General features: G+C 45.6%; 2 protein-coding genes across 2 annotated transcripts; both read right to left on the reverse strand.

The window, feature by feature from the left end:
• Positions 1-953: 953 nt before the first annotated feature.
• LOC121595501 lies at positions 954-20,244 on the reverse strand. The gene is made up of 9 exons (XM_041919529.1): positions 19,807-20,244; positions 14,089-14,510; positions 12,211-12,402; positions 11,021-12,121; positions 7,326-7,425; positions 2,820-3,100; positions 2,526-2,717; positions 2,205-2,353; positions 954-2,069 (listed from the first exon to the last, which is right to left on the reverse strand). Exons 2-9 carry the CDS (start codon positions 14,489-14,491, stop codon positions 1,113-1,115), a joined length of 3,375 nt encoding a protein of 1,124 aa, XP_041775463.1. The 5' UTR covers positions 14,492-14,510; positions 19,807-20,244; the 3' UTR covers positions 954-1,112.
• On the reverse strand, positions 4,746-7,082 carry LOC121595920 (glucose-induced degradation protein 8-A homolog). The gene is made up of 2 exons (XM_041920362.1): positions 6,664-7,082; positions 4,746-6,560 (listed from the first exon to the last, which is right to left on the reverse strand). The coding sequence occupies exon 2, from the start codon at positions 6,528-6,530 to the stop codon at positions 5,826-5,828; it is 705 nt and encodes a 234-aa protein (XP_041776296.1). The 5' UTR covers positions 6,531-6,560; positions 6,664-7,082; the 3' UTR covers positions 4,746-5,825.
• Positions 20,245-26,290: the final 6,046 nt, after the last annotated feature.

Raw genomic sequence — 26,290 nt, forward strand, 5'->3', positions numbered from 1 at the left:
CATCACCCGTTGACAATTGAAGTGTTGAAAATCATGCTTAAGAAATTAAAAATTTTACACTGTGTTTCGGGTCAGTTTCTAATGTGAACGGCATTGCAGGGTTTTCCAAGTCAGTTTCGAATGTAAACGTTATGCAAGATGCTAATCCACATCAATCTGATATTTCATTTCCATCGTCATAATTTTTAATTTCTTCAGCATGATTTTCAACACGTCTTTAGCTGGATAGAGTTTGACACAGTTCTTTATGATGTGTTGAAAATCATGTTTAATAATTCAAATTTTATTTTGATGCAAATACATCATTTGACAGCTGTTGAAAAACATCTTGGAGGCGGTGGATAATTATGTGCATGTTCGAAAGTGAGTTAGAAAGTGACTTGGTGACCCAGATGGAAAAAAAACTAAACAACCTTTACTTACCCTGTTAACACGTGCGGGCGATGGTTTTAGATAAGCATGACAATTTATCAATATTCAATTAACATTTAAAAGATAGATTAGATTGCAAAAAAACACCCAAACAAACGGTCACAGTTTTGTGATAGATTCGAATTTTCTTTATCTTTGTAAACTGGGATGGATTGCATATATTTTGTTTTCCACTCGTTTTTGTTTGTTTGTTTTGTTGTAGATATAGTAAGTAAACCTCCCGTTGTCGTCTTTAGAATGGTTTGAGCTACCGCAGAGGGTTTCGCAGGCAGTGTGGTGTGGTGTGGTCTCGTTGATATACCTCTTTATCACGCCCCTCCGTTTCCCCCAACTAACGCGCCCCGTTTTAATTCGACCGGCAGCAGCTACACCGGCAGGTGGTGGAGCTTCATAAGTGAAATGCGTGTCGCCTTTTTTTTTTGTTCAACAATTAAAAGCGAAAAAAGGAAACAAATCGCACATAATCTTTAATGTACCGGTGCCTTATCACAGTTCATGGTTCCATTGAGTTGTTCATTTTGTGTGTGTGTGTGTGTGTGTGTGTGTGTGTGTGTGTGTGTGTGTGTGTGTGTATGTGTGTGTGTGTGTGTTGCTTTTTAGAAGAAGTGTTCGGTTCGGTGGAGCGATGGTTCGGCAGTTGCCAGTTCCGAACCTTCCCCATTCCAATGCAAACCGCGCCTTTAGGCGGCTTCGTTCGCTTTCAGCATCGTTTTCATCTCCACCTCCTGCTTGCTGTCCGGTGACGACTGCTTTTTGCCCCGGAAATGGCTTTCAATGTCTTCCAGCGTGCGGCCCTTCGTTTCCGGCAGGAAGAAGTACACGAACGCAATACCGAGCATGGACAGGCAGCCGAACAGGATGAACACGTTCGAGTTACCGATCGTTTCCACCATCGAGGGGTAGATCTTGAGGATGATAAATGACATGGTGTAGCCGAAGAAGATCGTCAACCCGGACGCGAAGCCACGGATCTTGGTCGGGTAGACTTCCGCATTCATCGAGAAGGGTAGCGTGAGGAAGCCAAGCGTCGCAGTGAAGATAAAGGCCACCAGCAGCACGGTCGGGATCCAGCTAAGCGACGTTCCCTTCACCGGATGGATGGCACACACCGCCAGCCCAAACATACATGTCGCCATACCGAACCCGGAGAACAGGGCCGGCGGTCGGCGACCGAACTTGTCCGAAATGAACGACATCAGCACGGTGGTGACGACACGCGTCAGCCCCACAAACACCGCACTCAGGAACGGGTCGATCGCAACGCCCGCCTCGATCGAGAAGCTGGCCGCGTACACAATAATGACGAAGATGCCGGTAAACTGCTGGAAAAAGAAGAACGTGCACATGATGGCGAGCGGTTTGTACACTTCCGGCTTCTTCAGCTGATCGAGCTTCGACTTTTTGCCATCCTGCGCCGACCGGAACCGGGCAATGTTGTCCTCGAGCGCCTCCAGCTCGGCCCGTATCTCCGGATGATTCTCCTCCTTGATGGCGCGCACCACCTTGAGGCATCGTTCCGCCTTCGGCATGCGCTTCTTGCTCACCAGCCAGCTCGGGGACTCGGGCAGCGGTATAACGGTGAGCAGCGACACGACGGTAAAGATGCCACAGATCATGCACACGAACCGCCAATCATTCTGGCAAACGGTACACGGGAACAGGAATGCACAAGAGAGGGATTAGTGAACAATTGCATTGCTAATGTGCCCGGGCGGAATCTCAATCAATTTCGAACAGGCTGATAAGCTCGATTGGCGTCGTACACCACCTACCTTGAACACATAGCCGAGCGTGTAGATACTAAGCATGCCGATCGCGGTACAGAAGGCGGTCAGCAGCGTGAGTCGTCCGCGAAGATTTGGATGGGCGACCTCGGCCGCGTACACCGATGCTGGAGTGCTAGATAAGCCTATCGCAATGCCTGTCCGATTGGGGCAGGGGGAAGAAGAGGCAAACAACAACAACAAAAACACCGTATCATTAGTGATGGCCATTATGTTTTTTTGGGGTGTCAAAAGGCAATAGATACTGCGACGGACGGCAAAAAAGCAGATAAAACTGCCGACGGTTGTGACACACACACACGTACGTACCTATAATTATACGGGCCACGATTAGCTGGATAAAGAGGGTCGCACTATCGGTGCGGCTCGCGAACGACATGATGGCCCAGGAAACGATCGATATGATGTTGATAAAGTAGAGCGTTTTTTTGCGCCCGACCTTGTCGAGCAGGTAGCCGGAAAGCAGCCCCCCGAACGGGCACATAATCGACGTGATGGATGCTGTTTTTTTTTCAAAAAGAATAGAAACGCAACGAAATGTGTAAATTGGTTGAGCCTTCCAAGCGCTTCCAGAAGAAAGCACGTGCTACCGCGTACACCTACCGAACCACGTGGCGTCCGATTCCGTCAGCACCACCGAGGTGGTCGAGTTCGTCAGCTCGATCATGGCGATCGACGGGAAGCCGATGCCCATGCCGGACGAGATGATCGTAATGTTGGCGACGACGGCCGTCACGATCTGCACGATGGCGGCCCGGCGCGTCAGCTGCGTCAGGACGGCATGCGTGGGGCTTTTCGTGGGCGATTGCGGCTGCTTTTCGGTCAGGGCGGCCTGCACCTCGGCCGTATCTTTGCCGCTCATGGTGTGGTGTGTGTGTGATGTCCTGGGAAGATGGAGGAAGAAGAAAAACAGACCGATTAGGTAAAGAATATTTTTGAAACGCGAAATCGTACGTAGTGTGCGGTTGCTAGGGTGGTTACAAGATGGTTAGTACCGATACCGGGCGGGCAACCTGTTGTTTGCTTGTGACGGTTTAAGAAGCACCCGGCCCTGCTCTTGTTTTTAGCACATCGGAACAAAAGTCCACCGAACAGCACGAAACACCGAACGCGAATAAGGCAAAAGTGATGCTGTGTGCCCTGCCACACTGAGGGTTCGTTTTTTTTTTTTTTTAATGAACCGATTATTCCAATCTGCGAGGTAGAGCGATTAAGCCTGGACGGGCATAATTCGTGTGTTCCGTTTTGGGGCGCTATTCGAAAGGAAAGCATTTCCCTCGGGTTGTTACCTTTTTCTCAAAATCAAAGGCGATAAAAATCGCCACCATAAATTGCGCGAATATATTTACGAAACCGGTCCCGCGGGAATGAGATTTGAGCAGAAGAAGCGCTTGCCACTGGAACACACTTGTCTCGTTTGCTGTTTGCCAATCAACAAGCACAAGATACGACGCATACTCGTCTCTTCGTTCATCTTCTTCGCTGCTACGCTATTTCGCGCAAGATTAGGGCACCTTGGACCAGAGGGGAGACTTTTCGTTAATCACGCTGTCCGCTTCGGGACGGCACACGTTCCAGTTGGAACCGGTATCGAGCTGGAGGGTTTTGATTGCTGCTGCTTGGTGAATATCTTTGCCTCCCGCAAGAACCTCCTACCAGTGTGCCTTGCTGTGTTGCCTTTGAACATAATTGACCTCAATCAATGAGCTCTGCGGGAGGGTGGGTTGTCGAATGGGTCGATCGGGGGCTTGTTTTGCACACGTCGGCCGCATTTGTGCGTGTCCGTAAACATTGTTGTTCCGCCCCATGCAAAGCCGCGTACGCGGGAACCGCAAACTTACCACCCAGGCTGCTAGCGCGGGGCTTGGCTTGGCGATGTGTTTATTGCTCCGTTCAGGCTTGGCTGGTTTCCAGCAACACACACACACACACACGTGCGCAAAATACGATCAGTGGATCTATTTTTCCCCTCCGCTAATTTGTGATAGATTTAAAACGTCTTTTTTGTTAATTTTCGTGTCACGGTTTACCCTGCTCCTGATGAGTCAGCCGCCGCCGGCAGGGCCTACTGAGGATGATCAGCTGTCAACAAAAGCACCGAAATCGACTCACACACACACACACACACACTCAAACGCACGCAGTTGTGTGCCGTGCTGCTGCTGTTCCGTATGCGAAAGTACGAGCATAAATGTTTACCAATAATACCCCGCACGGTTGTATGTTCCGGAAGGTTTCGTTCGCTTCTTTTTACGTTTTGCGCGCGCTCCCCCAGAACCGTCATTTGCGCGAAGCATGCGCAGAGAAAGCAAAACGTAACCGCGAATTGGCGGATTTGAACAAGAAAAAGAAAAAAAAAGAAAAAGAAGGTCACACGGCGCCTTTGGTTTTGACAGCCGCTTGGTGGAGTTTGCAGCGGCCAGAACCGCAGGGGGGCCGCTTTTTTCAAATCGAACGATATTGCGGTTTGGTACGAAAAACAAATTTAAAAACAATCAACGGTTTATTTGGTAAGTTTTGATTTTAAAGCTATTTAAACAAACAAGAGTTTTCCGTACGCAAAGTGTAATTGCTACGTAATACACCCCAGCACAAACATCGCAAAGAAGGGAAAGATTTACGCAAACAGGTGGCGCTAAATAGTGGACGGAGCGGAGGACGCGACAAACAAAACCATCTCCTACCCAGGCTGCTAAGATGAATTATGATCAACTTCTGCAAAACGCTGCTGTGGCGCCATTATTGTTTAACACGTTTAGTCACGTGGGTGAACCAACCCGAGGTTGGTGCGCGTTGGTGCTGAAAACCCTTCAAAATTATGAGCCAATTAATAACGGTACAGGAACGGGTCCTTTTTCCGGAGCCGTTAGTGGAAGTTGAAGAGCACTGCAGGAGCTTTCCGCAAAACCTACAGAACGGGATATTGTATGTACGACCACCATCCAACGAACCGGTACCGTGTAACGCGTCATAGTTGTCCACCCGAAGGTCACTCCATGCTGTTGACCCAATCTAATGCCGCAACAACAACAACAACAACAAGACAGGGCCAGCTCTGTGTACGAATGCGAATCAATTACGTTTTATGAGCTGCGGAGGCGGGAGAGGTAGCAGGAGACAACCGTTATTAGCTTCGGTCCTCTGCAAAGCCTGAAGTGGGCAGCCGATTTAACCTTCATTGGGCAGACCGTTTTTTTCTTAATCGATTGGTTAGAGATGATTGGCCTCAAAATGAGACAATTGTTGAGGCGTCAAGTGTACCCAACCCTCACCTCATTTTATCTGAGTTCTTGCTGAGTACTATAAATGATGAAGTTGGAGCAACGTTCTTTAGCGCTGGAATTAAGCCCGAATGTGTAACAAACAAACAAAAAGTGACACTTTTCCCGCTCTATTCTTCTCCGGCATCCGGTTTTTTTCATCTTCTTTTTTCGAACATTGTTGATAACAACACCACTCATCATCATCAACATCCACGTTTTGCCGCTCTTACGTCATTAGCTCAGGGCGTGCCGGGGTTTGGGGTTGTGCTCCACTATCATTAGTAGGTCGCCGCCGATGATTGTGAGGATCAGCTCTCAGCGGGCCCTGTTCGTCCATTCTTTCACTTTATTCCACCTCAAATGTAGCTTCGGCCATAGTTTTCAGCTTGCTGAACTGAACCATCTTCCTTTCCAGTTCGGCCTGTGCCCACAGTATCAGCTTGAAGAGATGCTCCATCCGTGCGGAGGGCAATTCCCGATTATCCCAGAGCAGTAGTGCCTCGTTGACTGTTCGTGCGACCTGATCTCGATGCTGCTGCTCCAGTAAAGTACTAAACGAACTGAATGAGTCCGTGCCACGAGTCTGTGGCAACGTCAACAGCAGTGCCATGGTGCGCTCAATCTCACTGGCCACTTGCTGCGTACGTCCTGGACATTCCCATTGCACCGTTTGTGCGTAGTGGAGCGCATCTTCGACCGAACCAGCTCGTATCAGCTCGATCAGCTGCAGTTGCTGCAGTCGGAACACCATCCAACGGTCACTTTCCGCCAATCCTGGTGCGAAACTGTCCACCAAATCCATCGCTTCCAGTGCGTTACCCTGTCGGATGGTTTCGATTATCCGGGAGCGGAAGTCTATCGAACACTCGTTTACCGTTGGTGTGGTGTTGGATTCTTGGATGAATTTCTCAGCCGCCTCTTTGAAACCCGCACCGATGAAATAGTTCACAATTAGTTGGTTCAGAGATTCCTTCATCGGTGGATATCCTTGAAGCCGTTTGTTCCACTCTTCCACCGATGGCGGCTCAGGTTTCGGTTTGGTTGGATTCATTTTTTGAGGTTCTTTTCTCTCTGGATGTAACTGTTTTTAGGGAGCAATCGAATAATTTTCTAATTAACAGCAGCTGTGTTTTGTGGCAAAGAACCCCTTTTCCCTGAAAGCGATCGAAGAAATGTCCAACAACCTTCCAACGGCTACTAGACACGCCGGAAAGCGAAATCGTCTACCCAAAGGGTAGGGCGAGAAATTGTTAACACGTTTTTAACTTCCTTTTTTTGGTTTTGGCTAATGCATCACTTTCACTTTCATATTTCACGTTTCTTCCAGCGCGGTTGCTTCCCTGACTGGCTTCAAAAAATTCACTCGCCAAAGAGATGCACAGAAATTTTCCGACACAAGATTTAAAGACCCACGAAATACACACGATCGAGTTGCCCTTGACCGAAACTACGGGCGACCGGCCGAACATTCTTGTGGTGACACTGGCGGATGCGCATCTGCTATTAATAACCGGGACGGTCAAACAGCACTTGCGAATCGGCTGTTGTGTTTCTTTTACAACGATTAACATTTTTTACATTAGATTTTACATACTAAATCTCTGTTTCTGTATCGAACTTGTCTCTTTTTCTTCATGTTTCAAGGTTCGAAATTTTCGCGAGCTCGTCTCGTTCTTGTCGCCTTGCGCCGAAAGTGAAGGCGGATTTTGCACATCGGGTACAACACTCTCTGGGGCAACGCATTGTGCGGAGGATTATCAAAACAGTGAGCAGAAGTACTTAACACCACACCGAACCCCCAACCATCTTACCCTCTTCCTCAGCCCGCACACCGGGTTACACTTACGCTTCTCGAGAGAAAGAGAGAGGTACACAGCACGCAAAAAACTTTCTGCGCTGATTTCGAACCACGCGACGGTCAGTTCGGCGATTTGGCAACTGCTCGGCTCACTAACTCGGCTGCGTGAGCGCCCTACACAGGGAGCGATCAAACACTAAAGTTCGTTCGCATCATCCGGCTAGACTAAATACGCGGCATTATCATCCGCGTGTGTTGTGCGCGTGCTCGGTCGCGCACTCGATTCCCGAAGCACCGAAACGCACACTATAGTGATGGGTTATCTGGAATCGCTTCCGAGCTTTGGTACTCCGGCTCCGATTCCGGATAAAAAAAAATCGACGATTGCGACGGTGGAGCCGTGGGGAACCACCCGGATCCGTACGGAGCCGCTAGTCGGCAGCCGGAGACGTCGGAGACGTCGGAGCCGTAGGAGCCATTCGGGGCCGACCGGACACGGGTAGTTTTCTGAAGCACTTCAAATCGCCGGTATAAGTGATACAATGTAATACAGTCTTACCCCGAGCTACGCGAATAATGCATTCCAGGGACATTCGCGTAACTCGGATTTGCGCGTAAGTCAAAAACCAATTCATAATTTTGAGCCAAAATATGAATGATGAAAAGTTATTCATGGTAAAATGTAATAATTTAACTCATTATTCAATTTTATTTCATACAATTCGTGTAGAAAATTCGATTATTTCTGTATACAGGAGATACACGGTTCATGGGGACCGAGAACGGCTGGAAAATATCGCGTAAAATATCGCGAATTTCCGCGTAAGTCTAATCTCGTGATTTTCTGCCAAAATATCACTAATTTTCATGTAATTTGGCAAGTAGGAGGTGGTTTGAGGCACTTAATTAATTAATTAGAAAACCGCGTATCTCCGAATCCGCGTATAAGAGGTACCGTGTATATCGGGGACTATCTGCATTCAGCGATTTCAAACTTTTATCAAAACTGCAGTTTATTTAGAATTATGAGGAAATTGTACCAACTGAATGAACTGTCAAAACTGTTTGTATGACCTGCCAAAAATAAAAATTTACGTAACTCGACTGATGCGTAACAAAGTCTATTAAATACAGAGGTTGATGTATAGCTCGATTTTGGTCCACCATTTTGAAAGCTGAACACAAAACCAAGTGTAACTATACATTTCCTTCTCATGTACGTGGAATTGAGTAGTTTTTTTTCAGTAATTCATCACTTAAAACGACCACAATCAAGAATCTTGCCTCTTAGCTTTTGTCCTCTTGAGCTGCACACATGACTTGGTCCTAATTTTGGACACTGATCTTGTTACATGGCTGGTCTGGTGGTACAGTCGTCAACTCGTACGACTTAACAACATGCCCGTCGTGGGTTCAAGCCCCGAATAGACCCTGCCTCCATACGCAGGACTAACTATCCTGCTACGGTAACAAAAAGTCACTGAAAGTCAGGCCCACTTTCACTAGTGGGTACAGGCAGGTCTTGACCGGCAGCGGTTGTTGGACCAAAAGAAGAAGAAAAAAATAGTGTTACAATCGATAATTGCATAAAAATTGAATTTTTTTTTTGTATTCGTCACATTTTTTAAGTACAAAATTATGAACAAACGTTGCAAAAATGGCCGAAAATACATTCAGACCACTGCATGCCCCACAACAAAAACCTCAATGCATGCTGCGATGAAACTATTGAAGCTTTTTCAACTGTCAAAACTTTCCCACGCTTTTTGAACAAATGTTCTGGATGAATCGACATCTGTATTATATAGACTTTTATATAGACTTTGGTTGCGTAACTCGGGGAAAGACTTTACAACATTAGGAATTGATGAATTAAAAAAATGTCTCCTTCATACACCGCAGTAAAGATTTTTTTTAACAATACATGGTTTAATACTCTTTCTTAAGACCTTGGGACACATTTTAAATATAATTTCTAAAAATTTATTTGTTTGTTTAAACTGCTTTATTTGATAAAAATATGGCTCCGGCTGCCGACTAGCAGCTCAGGCTGCCGACTAGCGGCTCCGGACGATTTCAAGATTGATGTGTTGCACCTACCTTCCGGAACCGCTCCCGATTTTGGCGAAGTCTTTCGGACGCTATTCCTCTTTTTTGTTGAATTTACCCATCACTAACGCACACACGAATGGCCGCAGCTGGCCGTGTGTGGCTTCGTGCACCGACGGGGACACACACGATCGTTCCCCGGTTCTCACCATCACCAGCAACGGGGCGCGCAAAACTGTGAGTGTGTACGCGGTTTTTTTTCTTCTCTCTGTTCCCTCTATCATCACCAGCCGTGCCGGATGAATGAATGTTAGTGACGGCACGGCAGAATTGCGTGCGTGTGTTTGACACCCGGGCGAGGGTTGGCGGCAAAACAAACATTCGAAACGGGCGCCCAAAGCACGTGCTACGCGCGTTGGCTTAGGCAGCATAGTTGCGCCCGGGGATCCGCTAATGTTGACCATCCTTGAACTTGATGGATTTATGGAGCGGAGAAGCAGGAGCACGGTGCCACACAGACACACACGGAAGCTTTTTTAGCCCTGTGTCATGTCGTAATACGCATATTTTGCAGTGTAAAATGTTTGAAGTTGATGCCGGTAGCATACTGCCAATGTGAGCCAGGCCATACTTCATTCATACTTCATCGGAGGCGGCTCAATCACGCTAAACGGTAGAGGGACGGGCGGAACGGGAGATTAAATTGCATATGGCTAATTACAATAATTACGGTCCTATCGGGGAGGGCACAGTGATTAAACCACTCGTCACTTTGTCAACGACGATAATAATGCCTTATCGTGTGTGGTTCGGTACAATTAGCGAGCATAAATTCGGTAGCTCCCCGAGACGCACGCTGCGTGCGGGTTGGGTTGGGTTGGGTAATTTATTGTCCTAATTAAACGATTAAACGAGGGTTTTTTTTAATCTTCTCATTCTTTATTTGCTCTCTATATCTCAATCATACACACTCGGTCGGTAAAGGAGTTGATGGGAACTAAATAGTCCTCTTCCGTCGACAAGATATGGAAGAGTGTGTTTGTGTGTTTCTATTTCCTTTATCGGACACTATTAATGCTATATTAAACTATCAACAACGTATGCGTTGAGATACTATTGACCACATAGTACTATTTCTAGGGTTAAGGGGGTAGAGGTGGACATTTAAGTTTTCCTTGACGGATCACAGATCTATCGTTGATCACAGAGCGCGGGCTAAATTAATATTAACGATCTACTTCTCTTACTATTCCCAGAAGTGCCGGTTTCAATTCGAAATCCAACCGCCAAACGAGTGAACCGCCCGGCCTCTTTCTGCTACGCTATTTTGCTGAGTGTGTGTGTTCTCCTGGCGCAAGATTAACCACAACGACGCATTCCAATTAAACCTAATCAGCGCATTCCTTCCAAATTAGGGTGTATGTGTATGGTAGTGTCTATGCGTGTGGCGCTTGACTCCAAACGCCACCAGCCAAAGGATGGTCACCACGGTTGCGTACTTCCAACTGATTGACATCAATTGAACCCAATAATGGTAAGCGAAACTCCTGAGCAGCAAGGGGACGCATCTGCGTAAGCCGCCACCATCGCACGCTGTGGCGGCGTGCGAGTAAGCCGGCCTCTAAATTGGCGTCAACAAAAGCGCGTTCGCACGCGTTCTCGTTCGCAAGGCGCGCGTGCCGCCCGGGGCGTTCACACGCTCTCCGACGACAGATTGCTCACCTCGTCCTCCTCCACCTCCTGCGAGGGCGTGGAACCGTGCGACATGCCGCGGAAGTAATCCTCAATCTCCTGCAACGATTTGCCCTTCGTCTCGGGCACGACGTAGATGACGTACAGGACGCCGAGCAGCGAGACGGCACCGTAGATGAGGAACACGTTCGCACTGCCAAGCAGCTCCACCATCGACGGGTACAGCTTGATCGTGCAGAACGACATCAGGTAGGTGAAGAACACGGTCACACCGGAGGCAGGCCCCCGTACCGCTTGCGGGAACAGCTCCGCCAGCATGGAGAACGGCATGGTCAGAAAGCCGAGTGTGCTGGTAAAGATGTACGTCAGGATCAGCACGGTCGGGATCCAGTGGAGCGACTCGATCGGTGGGAAGTAGCTGCACAGTGCCAGCCCAAACATGCACACCAGCATGCCGACGCCGGAAAAGATGGACGGTGGTTTGCGGCCGAGCGTGTCCAGGATGTACGCCACCAGCATGGTCGCGACGACGCGCGTTATCCCGATCAGCACCGTGCAGAGGAACGGGTCCATCGAGACGCTCGCTTCCGAGGACACCTTTGCCGCGTACACCACGATCACGAAGATGCCGGAAAACTGCTGGAAGCCGAAAAAGCCGATAATGATACCGAGCGGTTTGTACACCTGCGGTTGCTTCAGCAAGCGCAGGAAGCTTTCCTGCCCGGCACGGCGCTGAGCGAGCACGTTGTCGCGCATGCGCATCAGCTCCTTCTCCACCTCGGGGATGCGCTGGCTGTACGCGCCGTAGCCGCGGATCTTCTTGAGCGATCGTTCCGCTTCCTCCTCGCGATCCTTCGACATTAGCCAGGCGGGCGATTCGGGCATGAAGAGCAGCAGGGCGAGCGACAGTACGCAGATGCCGGCCGCCAGTCCGGCCACCAGCCGGAAATCGTCCGGTACGGCGTAGCCCATCGAGTAGATGAGCAGGATGCCGACGGCAATGCTGAGCGACGTCAGCACGGTTAGTCGACCGCGCATCTTCGGGGTCGCGATTTCGGCCGAGTAGATCGAGGCCGGTGCGCTTACCAAACCGATGACAATGCCTGTTTGGAAGGGAAGGAAGGAGGTGAAGCGTCAGATTAGCCACAAAATGAACGAAAGTCGGCTGGGGGGGGAATTACACGCCACTTACCGATGATGACACGCGCGACCAGGATCTGGGTGTACATCAGATCAAAGTTGGTCGTGCTGCAGACGGCGATCAGCGCCCAGGACACGATCGAGAGTACGTTGATAAGCATGAGCGTCTTCTTGCGCCCGATGCGATCCAGCAGGTAGCCGGAAACGAGCCCGCCCAGGGGGCACGCGAACGAGCTGATGGATGCTGTAATGAGAGAGTAAAGCAAAGAAAGTTGTTTGTTTGTTAGAGCTTCTTGGGTGTACACTGTTTGCAGCGGCTGCGTACGATCTTATCTAACCACCGGTAGACGTTGCATTCGTTCTCCTTTTTTTTTGCGGTGCGCTACGTCTCCATTGTCCATTGACCCGACCGGGGTAAGTTGTACGCTTTTACTTGTAAATAACGTTTGATTATATAGACTCTTGTACTATTTCAATCTAATCTCTATATTTTGTAAATACGTTGAATAGTCTTATTTCTATCTTACTTCTTTTGTTTAATTTGTCCTTATTGTTTCATTTTTTACTCTACTTTAAAGTTATTATCTTTTAAGTTAATTTTCTATTGGCATTTGTTGGTTCCAATAACATTAGAACATTCATTCTCTGTTATGTTAACGATAAAAGATTGCGTATAATGAACATTGCGGTGTTTCGGTTTCATTTGGATGTTTTCCTATCAAATTCAAATTCTCTTTTAATCATCTGTATTGTAATTCCTTGATAATTTCTAGTACAACTCCTTGGAAAAAATGTTGGAATATTAATTATTAATTAATAATTATTATTAATTATTAATAAATTAATAACAAAATTGATGGAGTTTATTTGGATTTGAAAGGATGTTTATCCGTTGATAAATTCCTATTGCCTGTCATTTGTGGTATTTAACTTTTAATTTCAGCCTGTTTTTGGTACAATTATAATCGAAAATCTCAAATTTTCAATTGAAACATAAATAACGAGAAAGTGAACATACAAAATTGTGTGTCTATGATATAATATCACAGAATACACTACAAAGTATATACTTGCGGAAGTATCTAGTTCGCTAGTATCGTCGTACCAGCTTCGTAATATCAAGTGATACAATTGTGCTATCATCTGCACAATTGTATGACGGTTGTCATACAGGGTTTCCCACGATTTATTGGTTAGTTCCCATGATTTTTTGGTTCGTTCCCACAATTTTTTGATCGTATCCCATAGATGTTTGGTTCGTTTCCATAATTTATTGGTATTTTGCGATTGGATATCAATACAATTGGACCAACAAATTCTGAGAAACGGCCAAAAAATCGTGGGAACGCACGAAAAAAATATGGGAACCTACCAAAAATTCGTGTGAACCAACCAATAAATCATAGAAAACCCTGTAATAGTTGATAATTTTGTTCTATCAAATGAAAAACCCTGTATCGTATAAGATACCAAACCAAAGAATCCTCTCTCAACCAATGATCGTTTTGCAGATCAGCAGTTCAAATATAAATAATATCTTAACGTGCTAGAACCATACATCATATTACTTGAAGAGTTTTACAATGTAACTGATGTGAAAAAAAAAACATTAAAATGTCTCCAACTGTTTTGTTACTTGTTAAAATGAGTTACAATTATGAGTTTCATGCCCTCACTTGTGGAGGTGGAACCCTTTCTAAGTCATCCAATTAACCATCATGCCACAACTCGAAACACGCTTATCCTGCTCACTCGATCTTGCGACATTGACATTCTTTTTGGACATTGACAAGAATGCTTAATTGACAATGCGATTGATGAATAAGTCCTTCAACGATCGCCAAAAATTGATTCGTTTGCTCTTCTCCACTCCAATTGATTTGTTTCCATTAAGACGCCCAAAACAAAACAAACAAAAAACCATGCTTACCGAACCATGATGCCTGGCTGGAGTTCATACGCATCGGATTGTCCTCGCTGGTAAGCGCGTGCAGCGTAATGGCCGAATATCCCAGCCCCATACCGGACGACAGTACGGTCAGGTTCGCCAGTATGCTCATGATCAGCTGCATGCGGGCCCCGTTCGTGTGGGCTTCCTGCGTCAGTATCGTCGTGGCCATCGTGGTCCTTCCGTACACCGGCACGTCCTGCTGCCTTTCCCCGTCCGGTTTCCATTGCTTTTCGCTTATGAGCGAAATGAAGCTCGGCTGAATGTAGTGCAGATTGGAGGGGGCTGTCAGCTGCTCGCGTTCCTCCTCCTCCGCAGTGGACGCTAGATCGGCCCGATCCTCTTCCGGCTGCCGTTGCTGGGTGGCTTTCGTCCCGTTGCCCATTATCTCGCTCTGTGGGTCACTGTGCAAAAAAAAAACACATTGAAAACAAAGAATAATGCGGGGGAAAGATTACATCAGCTCACGCACTGGCTTCGTCACCACGTTTGTGGCCGTGTGAGTTTTCTGTCATCTAAACGAAGTCCCTCATCCCTCAACCCTCCCTAATGTGAATAGGGAAGCTGGGACCAAGACTCCCCTTATCGCGTTATCAACCGTGGGTGATCGATGCTGAATGAGGCACAAACAACAAATGGGAGATTTGCATGGGACAGCACAACCCCCGGCGGGGCTTGTCCCTGTTGTGACCAATAACACATAACACAATAATAATAATCGATCAACAAACCAATGATAATGTATGGTGCGATTGGCGATGATGATGATGATGATGATGGTGTTGTAGGAATCTCGCGATTCTCTGTCCTGATAACGGGGTCCGGGGACCTACGCGCGCAAAGTTAGCAACGACCAAAGGGCCCGCAAACACATCCTTCGCACAGCGCACAGCCTGCGCTCGAGAGGTGTGGTCCCCCAAGGCAATCTGAAGTTCCCAGTGGGGTGAAGGTGTGAGGTGAGGGAGAAGGAGCTTTGTAAACATGGCACAAGTGCCTACCTCCACCCCTTTCGGTGCAGGCATGGCGGCAATCACAAAAAACACCGCGGGGCGATAATGGATTGTTACCGTGCGCAGTTGATGAACGGTAATCAACGCCAATCGGCATTAATGAGGTGCCCATCATGCGGTCGTGCATGATGGTGAGTGCCGTTTAGTGCATATGACGCTACTGCGATTGCAGTTAACCAGGGCACAAGGAGATGCAATGCATCCTGGAGCGTGAGAAGGCGCAGAGGGAATAACATTTGCATGTGCGCACGATCGCATGTGGTGGACTGCTGCTGGACATTGGCGTTGCCGTTGGAGTTGTTTCTTCGAATAGGAATGGGATGCACTTTGGCATTAAAACGGGTTTCAAGAGACTGCACGCTTAAACGCATTTTATATAAAGAGCTTGATAAACTAGAAATTGCAGCCATAAGTGGGTTTCCGCAATGAAGCTCTCCCAAACTCCCAAGCGGAATTCAACGCAGATCAATGTAGACTTCAAAATGACGTGGACGGTGGAATCCCGGACATTCGATTCCCGGACTTTGGCACATCGATAGCACTTATCTTACCAGGTAGATTAAAATGCAATTATTCGTTCCGCTGATTGTGTGCGTGTGTGTGATGTGAACCGTAGAAGCATTCCACATTCCCCAAGCAAAGCTTTGTAATCTCGCTTCCCTCATGGTTTCTTCATCGTTTTGAACCATTGATCTTCGTGCCCTCTTCGTCTCGAGGACTTTTAAATATATTTTTTTTGTTAACTGTTGCCTCCTCATTTTATATTTGTTTGTATTTACAGTAACACATGCAATCGTGTTTCATCATCTAATCATCAAAATGCTGCTTGCGGCTGACTCCACAATCCCCCAAAAGGGCAAAAACGTGGCCGATGATCCTGTTACAACACCAGCTGAGAACATCAGCTGAGCTCAGGGGCCGCGTCTTCGCGTGTGGTGATAATGACCTGATAGGTTTGCCGCAGCGCACCGCCGGGTATGTAGTACATCAGATAGGATTCAGCGGGTAATTCTATAGACAGTTTGCAGCCGGCCTTTGCTGGCTGAGCTAAATTTCTTCCAACTGATCCGAAACCTGCTCTCTATCAGCAGCTGCCTCTATCAGTATATTAATTTATGGACCTAACTAATTGGCTGGCTAAAAAAAAAGGGAACTAAAGAGCATTCGCAGCACAAAAGATCAACGAGGTGATCTTGCACTCACGTAGGCGTTGCATGGAAACAGAGGATGTTGTTTTGCTTCTGGAAGGAAGATCTCTTACAAAAAATGGTTCAGATTGATGGTCTTCATCTCCTTACGACTAGATTGTTTCGAAAATGTTGGCTGGAATCCCATCCAGGAGGCTGGTGGGCTAAAACAAGCAACGGGAGCACTTACATGCAAGATCAACAAGCGTGATCACGCAGCAATTTCGTGGAAACAGAGGATCTTCTATTATTTGGAAGAAAGATCGCTCCCGAACACGATTCATACCAGTGCTCTTCAGGTCCTACCGGCTACACTGTCTCGGAACAGTTTCGAAGGAATTCCTTCCAGAAGGTAGATTGCGTCAAAAATGACGTCGTATTTCCTGATAGCTTAATCATCAGCACGCCGCTTCCACACTGCAAAATCCATCAGGCATCCTGTGCCAGCTTCTGTGGTTGCAAAAGGTTAAAGACATCACCGGCCCGCCGTAATCTCCACCAGCATTGTTCTCGCCGGTTCTAATGCTTCCATCCTCAAGGGATCGCGGAATGCATGCGCGTCGTAGTTCTTTCTCTCTCTCTTTCTCTCTCTCTAATCCGTTCCACCTATGCCGCCAGGACGCGAACTTAGAACCCAGCCCCCGGAACCCGACGGAGAGAACTTTCCAGAGCCTCGCCGCTTTCGTAGGTCGAACTTTCGAGAAGGACTTTTTTGCCACGCGCAAGCGTGTTGTACCGTAAACAAACCGTGTTTCTGGAACTGGCATGCGCATCAGACCAACCAACCAAAAAAAAAAAAAAAAGGCAAAGGCGCGTTCCAGTGCGATTGATTAGCGGGATGCGTGAATGCCAAGGCCGTAAAAGGCGGCGCTGGGCGCGACCGGGATAAGGAACACGGAACATCTCACGGAACACAGAGGATCCGGACGGAAAAAGGTACCCTAATGGCAGGGCCCGGTGCTGTTATCAGGGGAAGCCGGCTACGGGTTCTGCCGTGGCTTCCTTTTACGCCATTAGTTAACATTATGAAATAGTACTTATCTACTATTTCGGGAGTGATGTCTGGGCTCTTCTTGTACTTCTTTGTGTTCATATTTTGGCTTTGTTTTGTCGCGGATGAGCTCTCCCGTGTCATCGTCCCCCGAGCTGAGGCCCAGCTGTGTGATGTCCCTGCGATCAGAAACGTAAACAGAGCGCCCACCACAATGGAGCGGAAGAAGCGGGAAAAAATGAAAGCCCCTCCACATCAAATTAAAGCATTCAACCGTGCCAAGCAAAGCACAAACAAACATGCTGACGTTATAAATCAGAAAAATAACGTAAATCTCGGGAGACAAACCCCGGGGATGGGCGAAGTGTGTCTGTCTGTCTGGTACGGACCGGGTTCTGAGTGCGTGCTGTAAATTAGTGGATACGGGTGGATCACGTGAAAGATATGGATCACACAAGGTCGCTGTGGTAGTAACGTTTGGGTAATCCTTAATCTCATACAGTGATTACCGGCTTAACTCGGACACCTAATTGTTGTACATACATTATACCAAATGTGTGCTAATTTTACTGTTTTCTGGATATTTTGTTAAATTATGTGTCAGAATACCGTCTTGACATATCGATGGGGTTACTACTTTGGTATTTTGGTGCAAAAAAAGCATTTATAAAGTAGTGGAATATGTGGCACTGGTGCTCTTACCATAGGTTACTTTATTCGCACAAGAAGTACCGATACAGCCTTTGACAAACATTATTGACTAATAACTAGATTTATGCCAGTTCAGCATCACATTCGCAATTATTAGCTAGCTTCATGACTGTCGGATCTTCAGTGGACTTCATTCATTTAACCCTTTTGACTTTTGTGCATGGTTTGCCAGATTGTTAAAGATATATCTCATTTTTGGCAGAAGCATAGTTGAAGACAGTTCGCATGGATGTGTGAAGACAGTCAGCCACTTTCCCAAACTCGAATGAAGAGGAACGATAGTTGCCGTTGCCTAGATACAACGGTAGCTTTAATTTATTTCACGAGTATCAGTTATACGTACAATATGGCACAACACATCCAAGGAAACCACCATTTTATGTCATTTTGACAATAGCTACGATTGTTCCCGAATTCGATCGAGTTTGCGAAGGTGGCTGAGTATGTGTGAAAGTGTGTATGTGTCATTAGGAACTATTACGAATGACTCAAATTATGAATATACAGTGAACCCTCTCTCATTTGAGAGGCGATGGGACTGTCGAATAAGAGGGGTTTTCAAATTACAGAGGTTGAAAGTGAATGAAAGGTCCAAACAAACAAGAAAGAGACAAAACATTTAGTATGCAGCCTTAACTGTTGCTATAGGAAACTGCGAACAGAATCGCTAATTTGAGCATACATCTTTCAATAACCATGGCAACACCATACTCAAATAAGAGGGACACAGATTTCAGAGGTTTTCCAAATTAGAGGAACAAAAATGTACTGGAAATCAAGGGACTGTGTAAAATGTTCAAATAAGAGAGGTTTTTCAAATTGGAGAGGTGTCAAATAAGAGAGGGTTCACTGTATATATATTTATATATGAAAATATAAGATGTCCGACTTTAGGGTGGCATCACTGTACATGAGTTGGGCGCATGGGATCACGAGATCATCACTACAGTAATCCGGGCTAAAGTTACGAGTAATGGGAGAATGGACCAGCATGCCCGTCTCACCTGCAATTTGAGGCGTACCTCACGTCTGCTGGTACGTCTCGCCCGGACACTTATCGGAGAAGGTACAACACAAGTCGCAGGGTTGATAAAGTACGATAAAAACAATAACACACACACACACACACGAACGATATCACATCGTGAATTTTAAAAGGGTGTGATTTTGTGGTTCATTCATTTACCAATGCCGCTTCAAGCGATCTCATTCCGATCCCCTTTAATTGAGCGTCTCCGAAATTGAGCCGGATGCTCGTGTCTGCTCAGAAGGATGTGGGATTTCAACGTTTGGAATGGAATGCTTCCAACAGGCCAAAAATATATCTTTTCCCCGCCCCCGGGCGGGGCTGGGCTGGGGCGGCTGGGCAGAGGGCCAATTTGTTGGAATGAATGCATGTCCACACATTCCCCAGTTCACCTTCTCGCCCTCTGTTTTTCGATCAATCCCGGACAAGTTTATTTAAATACTCACCAGTAGTGTGTATACACCCCCCGTTTGCCACCCCGTTCCGTTGTCTGACGAAGGTGACATTGCGGAGAAAATACGTCGCTCGATCGGTGCAGTGATCATCCCACCCAAGCAGCCCAGCACCGATCGGTTAGCAGTAGTGGGTTGCCTTTGCGCTTGCATTTCAAGATCAACCACACACACGGACACGGACACGGACACCCCACCGCAACTCGATGCACTTCCCAAACCCCTCCCAGAAGTGAACAGGTTTTGTTTTGCTCGGGTTGTGTTTTGCCCGCTTCACTCCAAAACTAGTTACTGAAGGGCTTTTTGGGGGCTTGAAACCTACCTTCAGAAGGGTTTGCTGCATTCACTGGTCGAAACCGATCACTAAACACGCACAGCCAAGGCGATTAGGGTATTACTACACGCTACACAGCTATCTTTTAAGTGTTTTTTGTTTCGTGGCTCACTTTACTCTGGTGTACTTAGACACTTCAGACTTTACTAACATTTACTGCTGCTGGAATGGAAGGTTTTTATACACTGGCACTATTTGTAGCTTCTAGTACAAGGTGGCGGGGGTAGCACTTCGAGCTGGAAAGGAGTTGTCCACTCTGCGATGGCCTACCTCCGTTTGGGTCCCTGTCCGATCGTAGACTGTGCTCGCAACGGTCGCCGGTCCTGCCTAGTTAGTACCGCGGTGCGGGTCTGTTCGATGCGCGCACACTCCACCACCATAACTCTGCTATCGCGCAACCGTCCTCAGTCGCGTCGCACACTTGGCGTGATGTTCGGCGGCACTGGTATCAGCTGCGATGGACAAGTACTCTCTGTCTCCCTTTCTGCCTCTCGCTCTCTCTCTCTCTCTCTCTCTCTGTGAATGCTCTGCTACGTATGTGTCATCATCATGAAAACACTTGCAAAAGTGCAAATCGTTTCAGGACAACGAAGACGACGATGATGATGATGAGTGTGGATTTGTTTGGCTAGCGGTTAGATGAGATTAGCCACGGTCGGTGCATTTCCTGGCCGTTCTTGCTTTCTTTTTACCACCTTCCACTCCTTTTTTTTGTTGCTGCAATTTGTCACTTGAACAAACGCTGCATTTAAGGCGTGAAATGCTCTCTCAAACACATGACTGATCATCAGCACTATAAACACACAATCGCTTGTGTAAAGAGGTAATAATCATACCGTTCCAATCGCACCGCATACCTTTTTTCCGCCGCAACTGCTCTGTGATGTAAGTGGACAACTGTGCCCTCTTCTGAGGGTGTGTGTGTGTCTTCTGAGAGGGGTACTGGGGTGTGCTGTAATGTCCAAGTGTTTCTTTTTTAAAACGCGACGATTTGCTTTATACATACCATTCTGTGTTGTTTTTTTTTTTTTAGTGGACAACCGAACGTTGTCCGAAAATATTCAAACCATTTTATCTTATCCGAAACTGGGCGCCCTCGCGTGGCTGTGTTTTCATTCAGGTCAAACACACTCACTTCCTCATTGTTTCATTGGGTTGAATGATTTTGCATGTTGTCTTCGGGCGGAGGAGTGGGCGAATGATAGGCATACTACCGAGTCGCAGTGTAGGTCGCGTCGGCAACACACCATCACCCGCGCAGATAGCATAACAATAACAAACAGGTGATGCTGCACGGGCCGCCCATTTTATCAACATGTTGCGTAGATCGTCACTTTGTTTTTCCTGGCATTCTTATCGATCGGGGTTTTTTTTCTAATGGAGGGAATGTCCTTATTGTTCTGTTGTTTACTGTCATCGCCGAACTTTGTTGCTAATTGGGTCATAATTAATGGGCTTATACATTAACAGGTGACGAGCATTTTTGCGTTACGAGGAGAGCATTGAAAACTATCTGTCCCTTCATGTTGTAGCATTTGGAGTAAAAAATCCATTTATGCACGTTTCAATTGAAGTGATATGTTTCAAAAAGATTGAACAAACATGAAGTTAATTTCCTGTACAAGGTAGATTACTGGTTTGTTCTTCAGTAGTGACGGCCGTATTGCTATGCATTTTGGTAAGCGCAAGAGAAACAAATCGCTTTGTTTCATATTGAACTGCTGCGTGTACATTTTTGGGTTGCGTTTGCCTACCATAACGGATAGAAATGATCTTAATGACTTAAATGACTCAATTGTTAAGCACTTTTAAGGATCAATACGTGCATTTTTTGTCGTTGCAATCTATAAAAATAATCTGAAATTGTTGCTATTACCGCAACAAGCAACATAGACACTGGCTTCAATCTTAAGCTTTAACGGACATCGCACGTGGCACGTCGCGCTGATTTGAATTTAACGACAAAATTGTTAGCGCCATCTGCTGGAATCAACTATGAGTAAATTGGCGCCATCTAGTTGTCAGTGCATTTTGAAATGCTCGTAACAGACCGTTGTCGTGTTTTTTTTTTACAATCTTTTAAGTAAGTAATTAAAATTTAAATAAAATAAAATTTTAAATGATGAAAAGGTAATCTGAACTATGTGTAAAGATCACACCAATATACTAAAAGGTGATAACTTTACAACGTCACGATGATAAACGATGTACAACCGATGAAAGAAGGCTATTTATTGCATGTTGGTTTACCTTTCTTTTTTGACGGGGGTTGGTGCTTCACTACGGCGATCCTATCCGCGTGTTGCTGCTGGTTTGCTAGCTTCCTTCAGTGGTGAAGCTCAGACACGTTCCTCAAACCGGATAGCAGTTTTTAGGCGGGTCCTTGCTTAACGCCACCGCTCCAGACAAGCAGCATCTTTTAACGAAAATTATTAGAAAAACATGAATCGTAAGGAGATAGGCTGTGGATAACAAAGTGAACAAAAGATAGAAAGTTAAGAGGTAGGCTGACCAGACAGAGTAATAAAAAAACGGAACACATGGTGAAAAACGGGATATTGGATTTTCTAAAAAAGAGCAGAATTCAGGTAACATTTTGCTTCACTTTGAAACAATAAAAATTTACATTGAATTTATTTTTTCTTCTATTTTTTTATTTTAAACAAAAAGTTCAATTCAGTATTTATTTCACTTTATTTTGTTTAGGGCAATGGTCCGACTTTTAAACTAAATTAGAGATTGAGGGTTGTATACGACAGATTCTAAGGCACTCTCTTATGGCATTTGGGGCATGTAATATTGCCTTACTAATTCAAATTTCTCACTCACTTCTCTCTCTCTCTCTCTCTCTCTCTCTCTCTCTCTCTCTCTCTCTCTCTCTCTCTCTCTCCCTCTCTCTCTCCCCCTCTCTCTCTGTGTGTGACATTGTCCGGCCAACAATTATTCTCCAGGATGGTCGATTCCTGGCTGCAGCTGCCCATCCATGTACACACCCGATCTCCGACAGGTGATCGCTTCACCTGATCCAGCCATCAAGTTCGGTGTGCTGTCCAAAACATTGTTGTTGTCCGTCATCTTCATGACATGCCGCTAGCATCGTATCCTGCCAGCCTTCGCCACCATCAGGAGATGTTCGGTTCGCCAGGCAGCTCAGCAAGCTCGTGGTTCATCCTTCTCCTCCACGCGTACAATATGGCACATGTTGACGGCGGAACTCGGGCCAGGCCACGCGAAGGAAAGGCCTTCATTGTCCTAAGTTTCAACCGAAAACAAAATTATTGGAAAAGATGAGTTTCTGCCCGAAAGGAGTTATCATAATCAATTGTGCATTAAATTTTCCGCTAGTGTTCACGGTTCGTGGGAATCTATGCTGCAAAAGTGGCACAATTGATACAATAACTTTTCGGATGGGGCAGAGTGACCCGGATGAGACTTAAAGCAAATCCTAGGAAAGGCCAAGACGTTCAAAGAAAATCGAGACGTTCTCCGTTCAGGTTCTGAAATAGATCTAACGTTTATTTAACAAAAATTGGTTCTTATATACTAACATGTTTGATGGTGTTGAAATGTGTCCGAACACGTTGTTTGAATGTATTGGTGCTAGTGCGTGTGAAAATAGTGTGCCTTTTGTCGGAAATCCATGCAATGGTCTTTTTTATGTTCCTTATGATTTCGTATGGTGCTATGTTTATGCTTCAGTTCCACGCATTCTAGATTGATCCTAAACTAACTTGAAATTTTATGACCTCCTCGCTTTGGATTGGTAACTGAAAGGATTCATTACCTGGTGCATATGCACGTTTCGTCCTGCATGCATTTTTTCCTAATTTCTTTCCACCCGCCGGATGTACCAGCTCTAAAAACATTTTTTAATTACCCTACGCTTTGTCCGTGTTGCTTACGCTTATCGAAGAACTCAAGAACGGGCCGTTCCCAAAAATGTATGTTTATTTAGGCCAGCGATCTTGTTCTCATACGATAAGTTACAATAGTTTCAACTTCTACCCAAACTTAACCGTGGCAAATGAAACATTTCGTTGCAATTTAATTAATCTCCTCAAACCTACCCGTTGCTAACGCAACAGCACGAGTGTTCAAAAAAATTCAAGGAAACCACTGTTTTATGTCATTTTGACAATCGCTTCGATCGTTGCCGAATTCGATCGAGTTAGGGAAAGTGGCTGCTTGTCTTTTTCGAAAATCCGATATCCCGTTTTTATCAACTCTATCTGGTCAGCTTAATACAGTTCCATACGCAAAAGGATGAAATATCCTGATTTCGGAATTTTAGGGTTTTAATTATTATAAACATATTTACAACGATAAGGTCATCAAAAACCAATGATAGCCAACTGATAAGCTTTTGCTCTCGATCGTATACATTTAATGATTTTTTTTATTATACAGTCGGATCTCTCTTTTCGATCCGGGTTTTCTCATTTTCTTGCAGCCAAGTATAGCTAGCAAGAATCATCCCAAATCCGTCCATCTGCTATCTTGTTGTGTTTTATTTTAACGCAAAATTGATAATTAAACGGGTAAAGATTTATTTACTCCACAGATCACATGCGTATTTTCTCAGCCTTGGACCTGTTAGGATGGGCCTCGGACCTCGGGCCATTCTTCGCGTTGCGACAAAGTTGCGAACGATACGATCACGTTCCAGCCTAGCGTCCCAGCGACGGTGGCGCAGTTAATTGCTACTAACAAAGACACACCCACACACACACACACACACACACTCCGCGTAGGAAATAATATCCGCGAAAGGTAGACAAGGCAACGCCACCAATCTACGCCGGTGGTATGAATGGTGCCAATTATTTAGCTGAAGCTGGTAGATCATAAAACCAAAACTCTCCTGTTCGATAAGGGAAAGGGAATTTAATGTTTACCGGGCAGCCATGTATCAATACGGGGAAGTGGACGGAGGGGGGAGGGGAGATGTATGATCAGGTGTTTCGGTTAGCGCCTCACGGTATCCAAATCGGTAGCTTCGGGGCCGTCCCGGGCCGGCTGGTGGGCTCGGTTGTAATATATATCTGCACAGCGGCTAGCGGTGAATCATCATCGGCGCTATCATTCGCCACACAGTGTCGAGCGACATTGGCGCTCCAATAAACAAATGACACTTTTCGAGCAATTATCACCGGCATGATACCTCTCTGCGGCTACGCATAAAAATAAATCGTAGCGCAAAGATTTGAGCGAAGATTAACACTTTCGCGATAATTTCTGCTAATCGCACGCAATCAGAATTAGGAACACCTTAACGTAGTCTACACACTTTGGCCGCAGTGAGTCATTTGACCAAAGATTGATTGATTGGAAAGTGTGTGTGTGTTAAAAATCGAAAAGAAAAACAAAAATCATAAATTAAGCCAAAGAAATGCTATTACTGGAATAGGTACTTGATAAAACGCGACGGATCAACAACAACTTTTGGGGGCCAGTATTTACCGTTACAGATTACTTCCAGTGGGTAGAATTATGTTTTTAACGCAACCAACTGTGTCTTATCAGCCCGACACGGTGACAGAAAACCGGGGTGTGTCTGTACTGTTGCCCTGGTCATGGGATGCAGCTAATTGTCGGAAGATCTTTGATAATTACAATATCTAGTGTGTCACACAGTTTTTTTTTTATCTGGCTTACTTGTGGAAAGATAAATATTTCCATTTTCACCGTGTTGCCATGTGCTCGGTGGCCCGTGTTTTGACCGGGTAAATAAGGGAACTGCATTTGCATAACATGTTCTATCTTTGGCAGAGGCTTTACGCTTTTTTAAGTTGTTTGATTTAGTGTAAATAATGAACTGAAAGCGATTTTTTAATCATTTTTTTGGGAATCAAACATTCAATCAACTGGGGTAATTTTCCAATTGTTGCACCACCGTCCAATTATTGCACATTGCGTATAAATTGTTGTTTATCCAGATATTTATAAAACTTTGATTAAAGCAAGCATTTTTCCTTTAATCTTGCGCATTTTTGACACTTATTGGACAATTTTATTATTTTAAAAGACTGTTTTTTTTTCAACATTTTAAACACAAATGAAGATACATATTTCGACTGATTTCGAGAAATAGAATTGATTTCGTAGCAAAACCGCTAAGAATTGTGCCTCACAAAATAAGGTTTATATTTCCCTGTGAACAATTTACACTTTATATTTTGATTGTAATCAAATAAATCTCACGATTCGGTAATGATTTATTTTTTTATTTTTGTAAAAAATACTTCTTTTAGTCCACTGTTTGTTCAATAATTGGACCAAAGCGAGTGCTTCGATCCTATTTATTGCACAGCCCAAAGCCTCCTTGTTTCATCGTGCTATCATCTTAACAGTGTTTTGTTTACAATTGGCGTGCGGTTGCAGGTGAAAGTTCGCTACTTATTTAGCGGAATTACGGCTTGAAACACAGACAAACATGTAATGTAACAGCGTTTCGTATTGTATTGAGCACTGT

The sequence above is a fragment of the Anopheles merus genome, chromosome 3R (assembly GCF_017562075.2).
Source record: "Anopheles merus strain MAF chromosome 3R, AmerM5.1, whole genome shotgun sequence".
Taxonomy (NCBI): domain Eukaryota; kingdom Metazoa; phylum Arthropoda; class Insecta; order Diptera; family Culicidae; genus Anopheles; species Anopheles merus.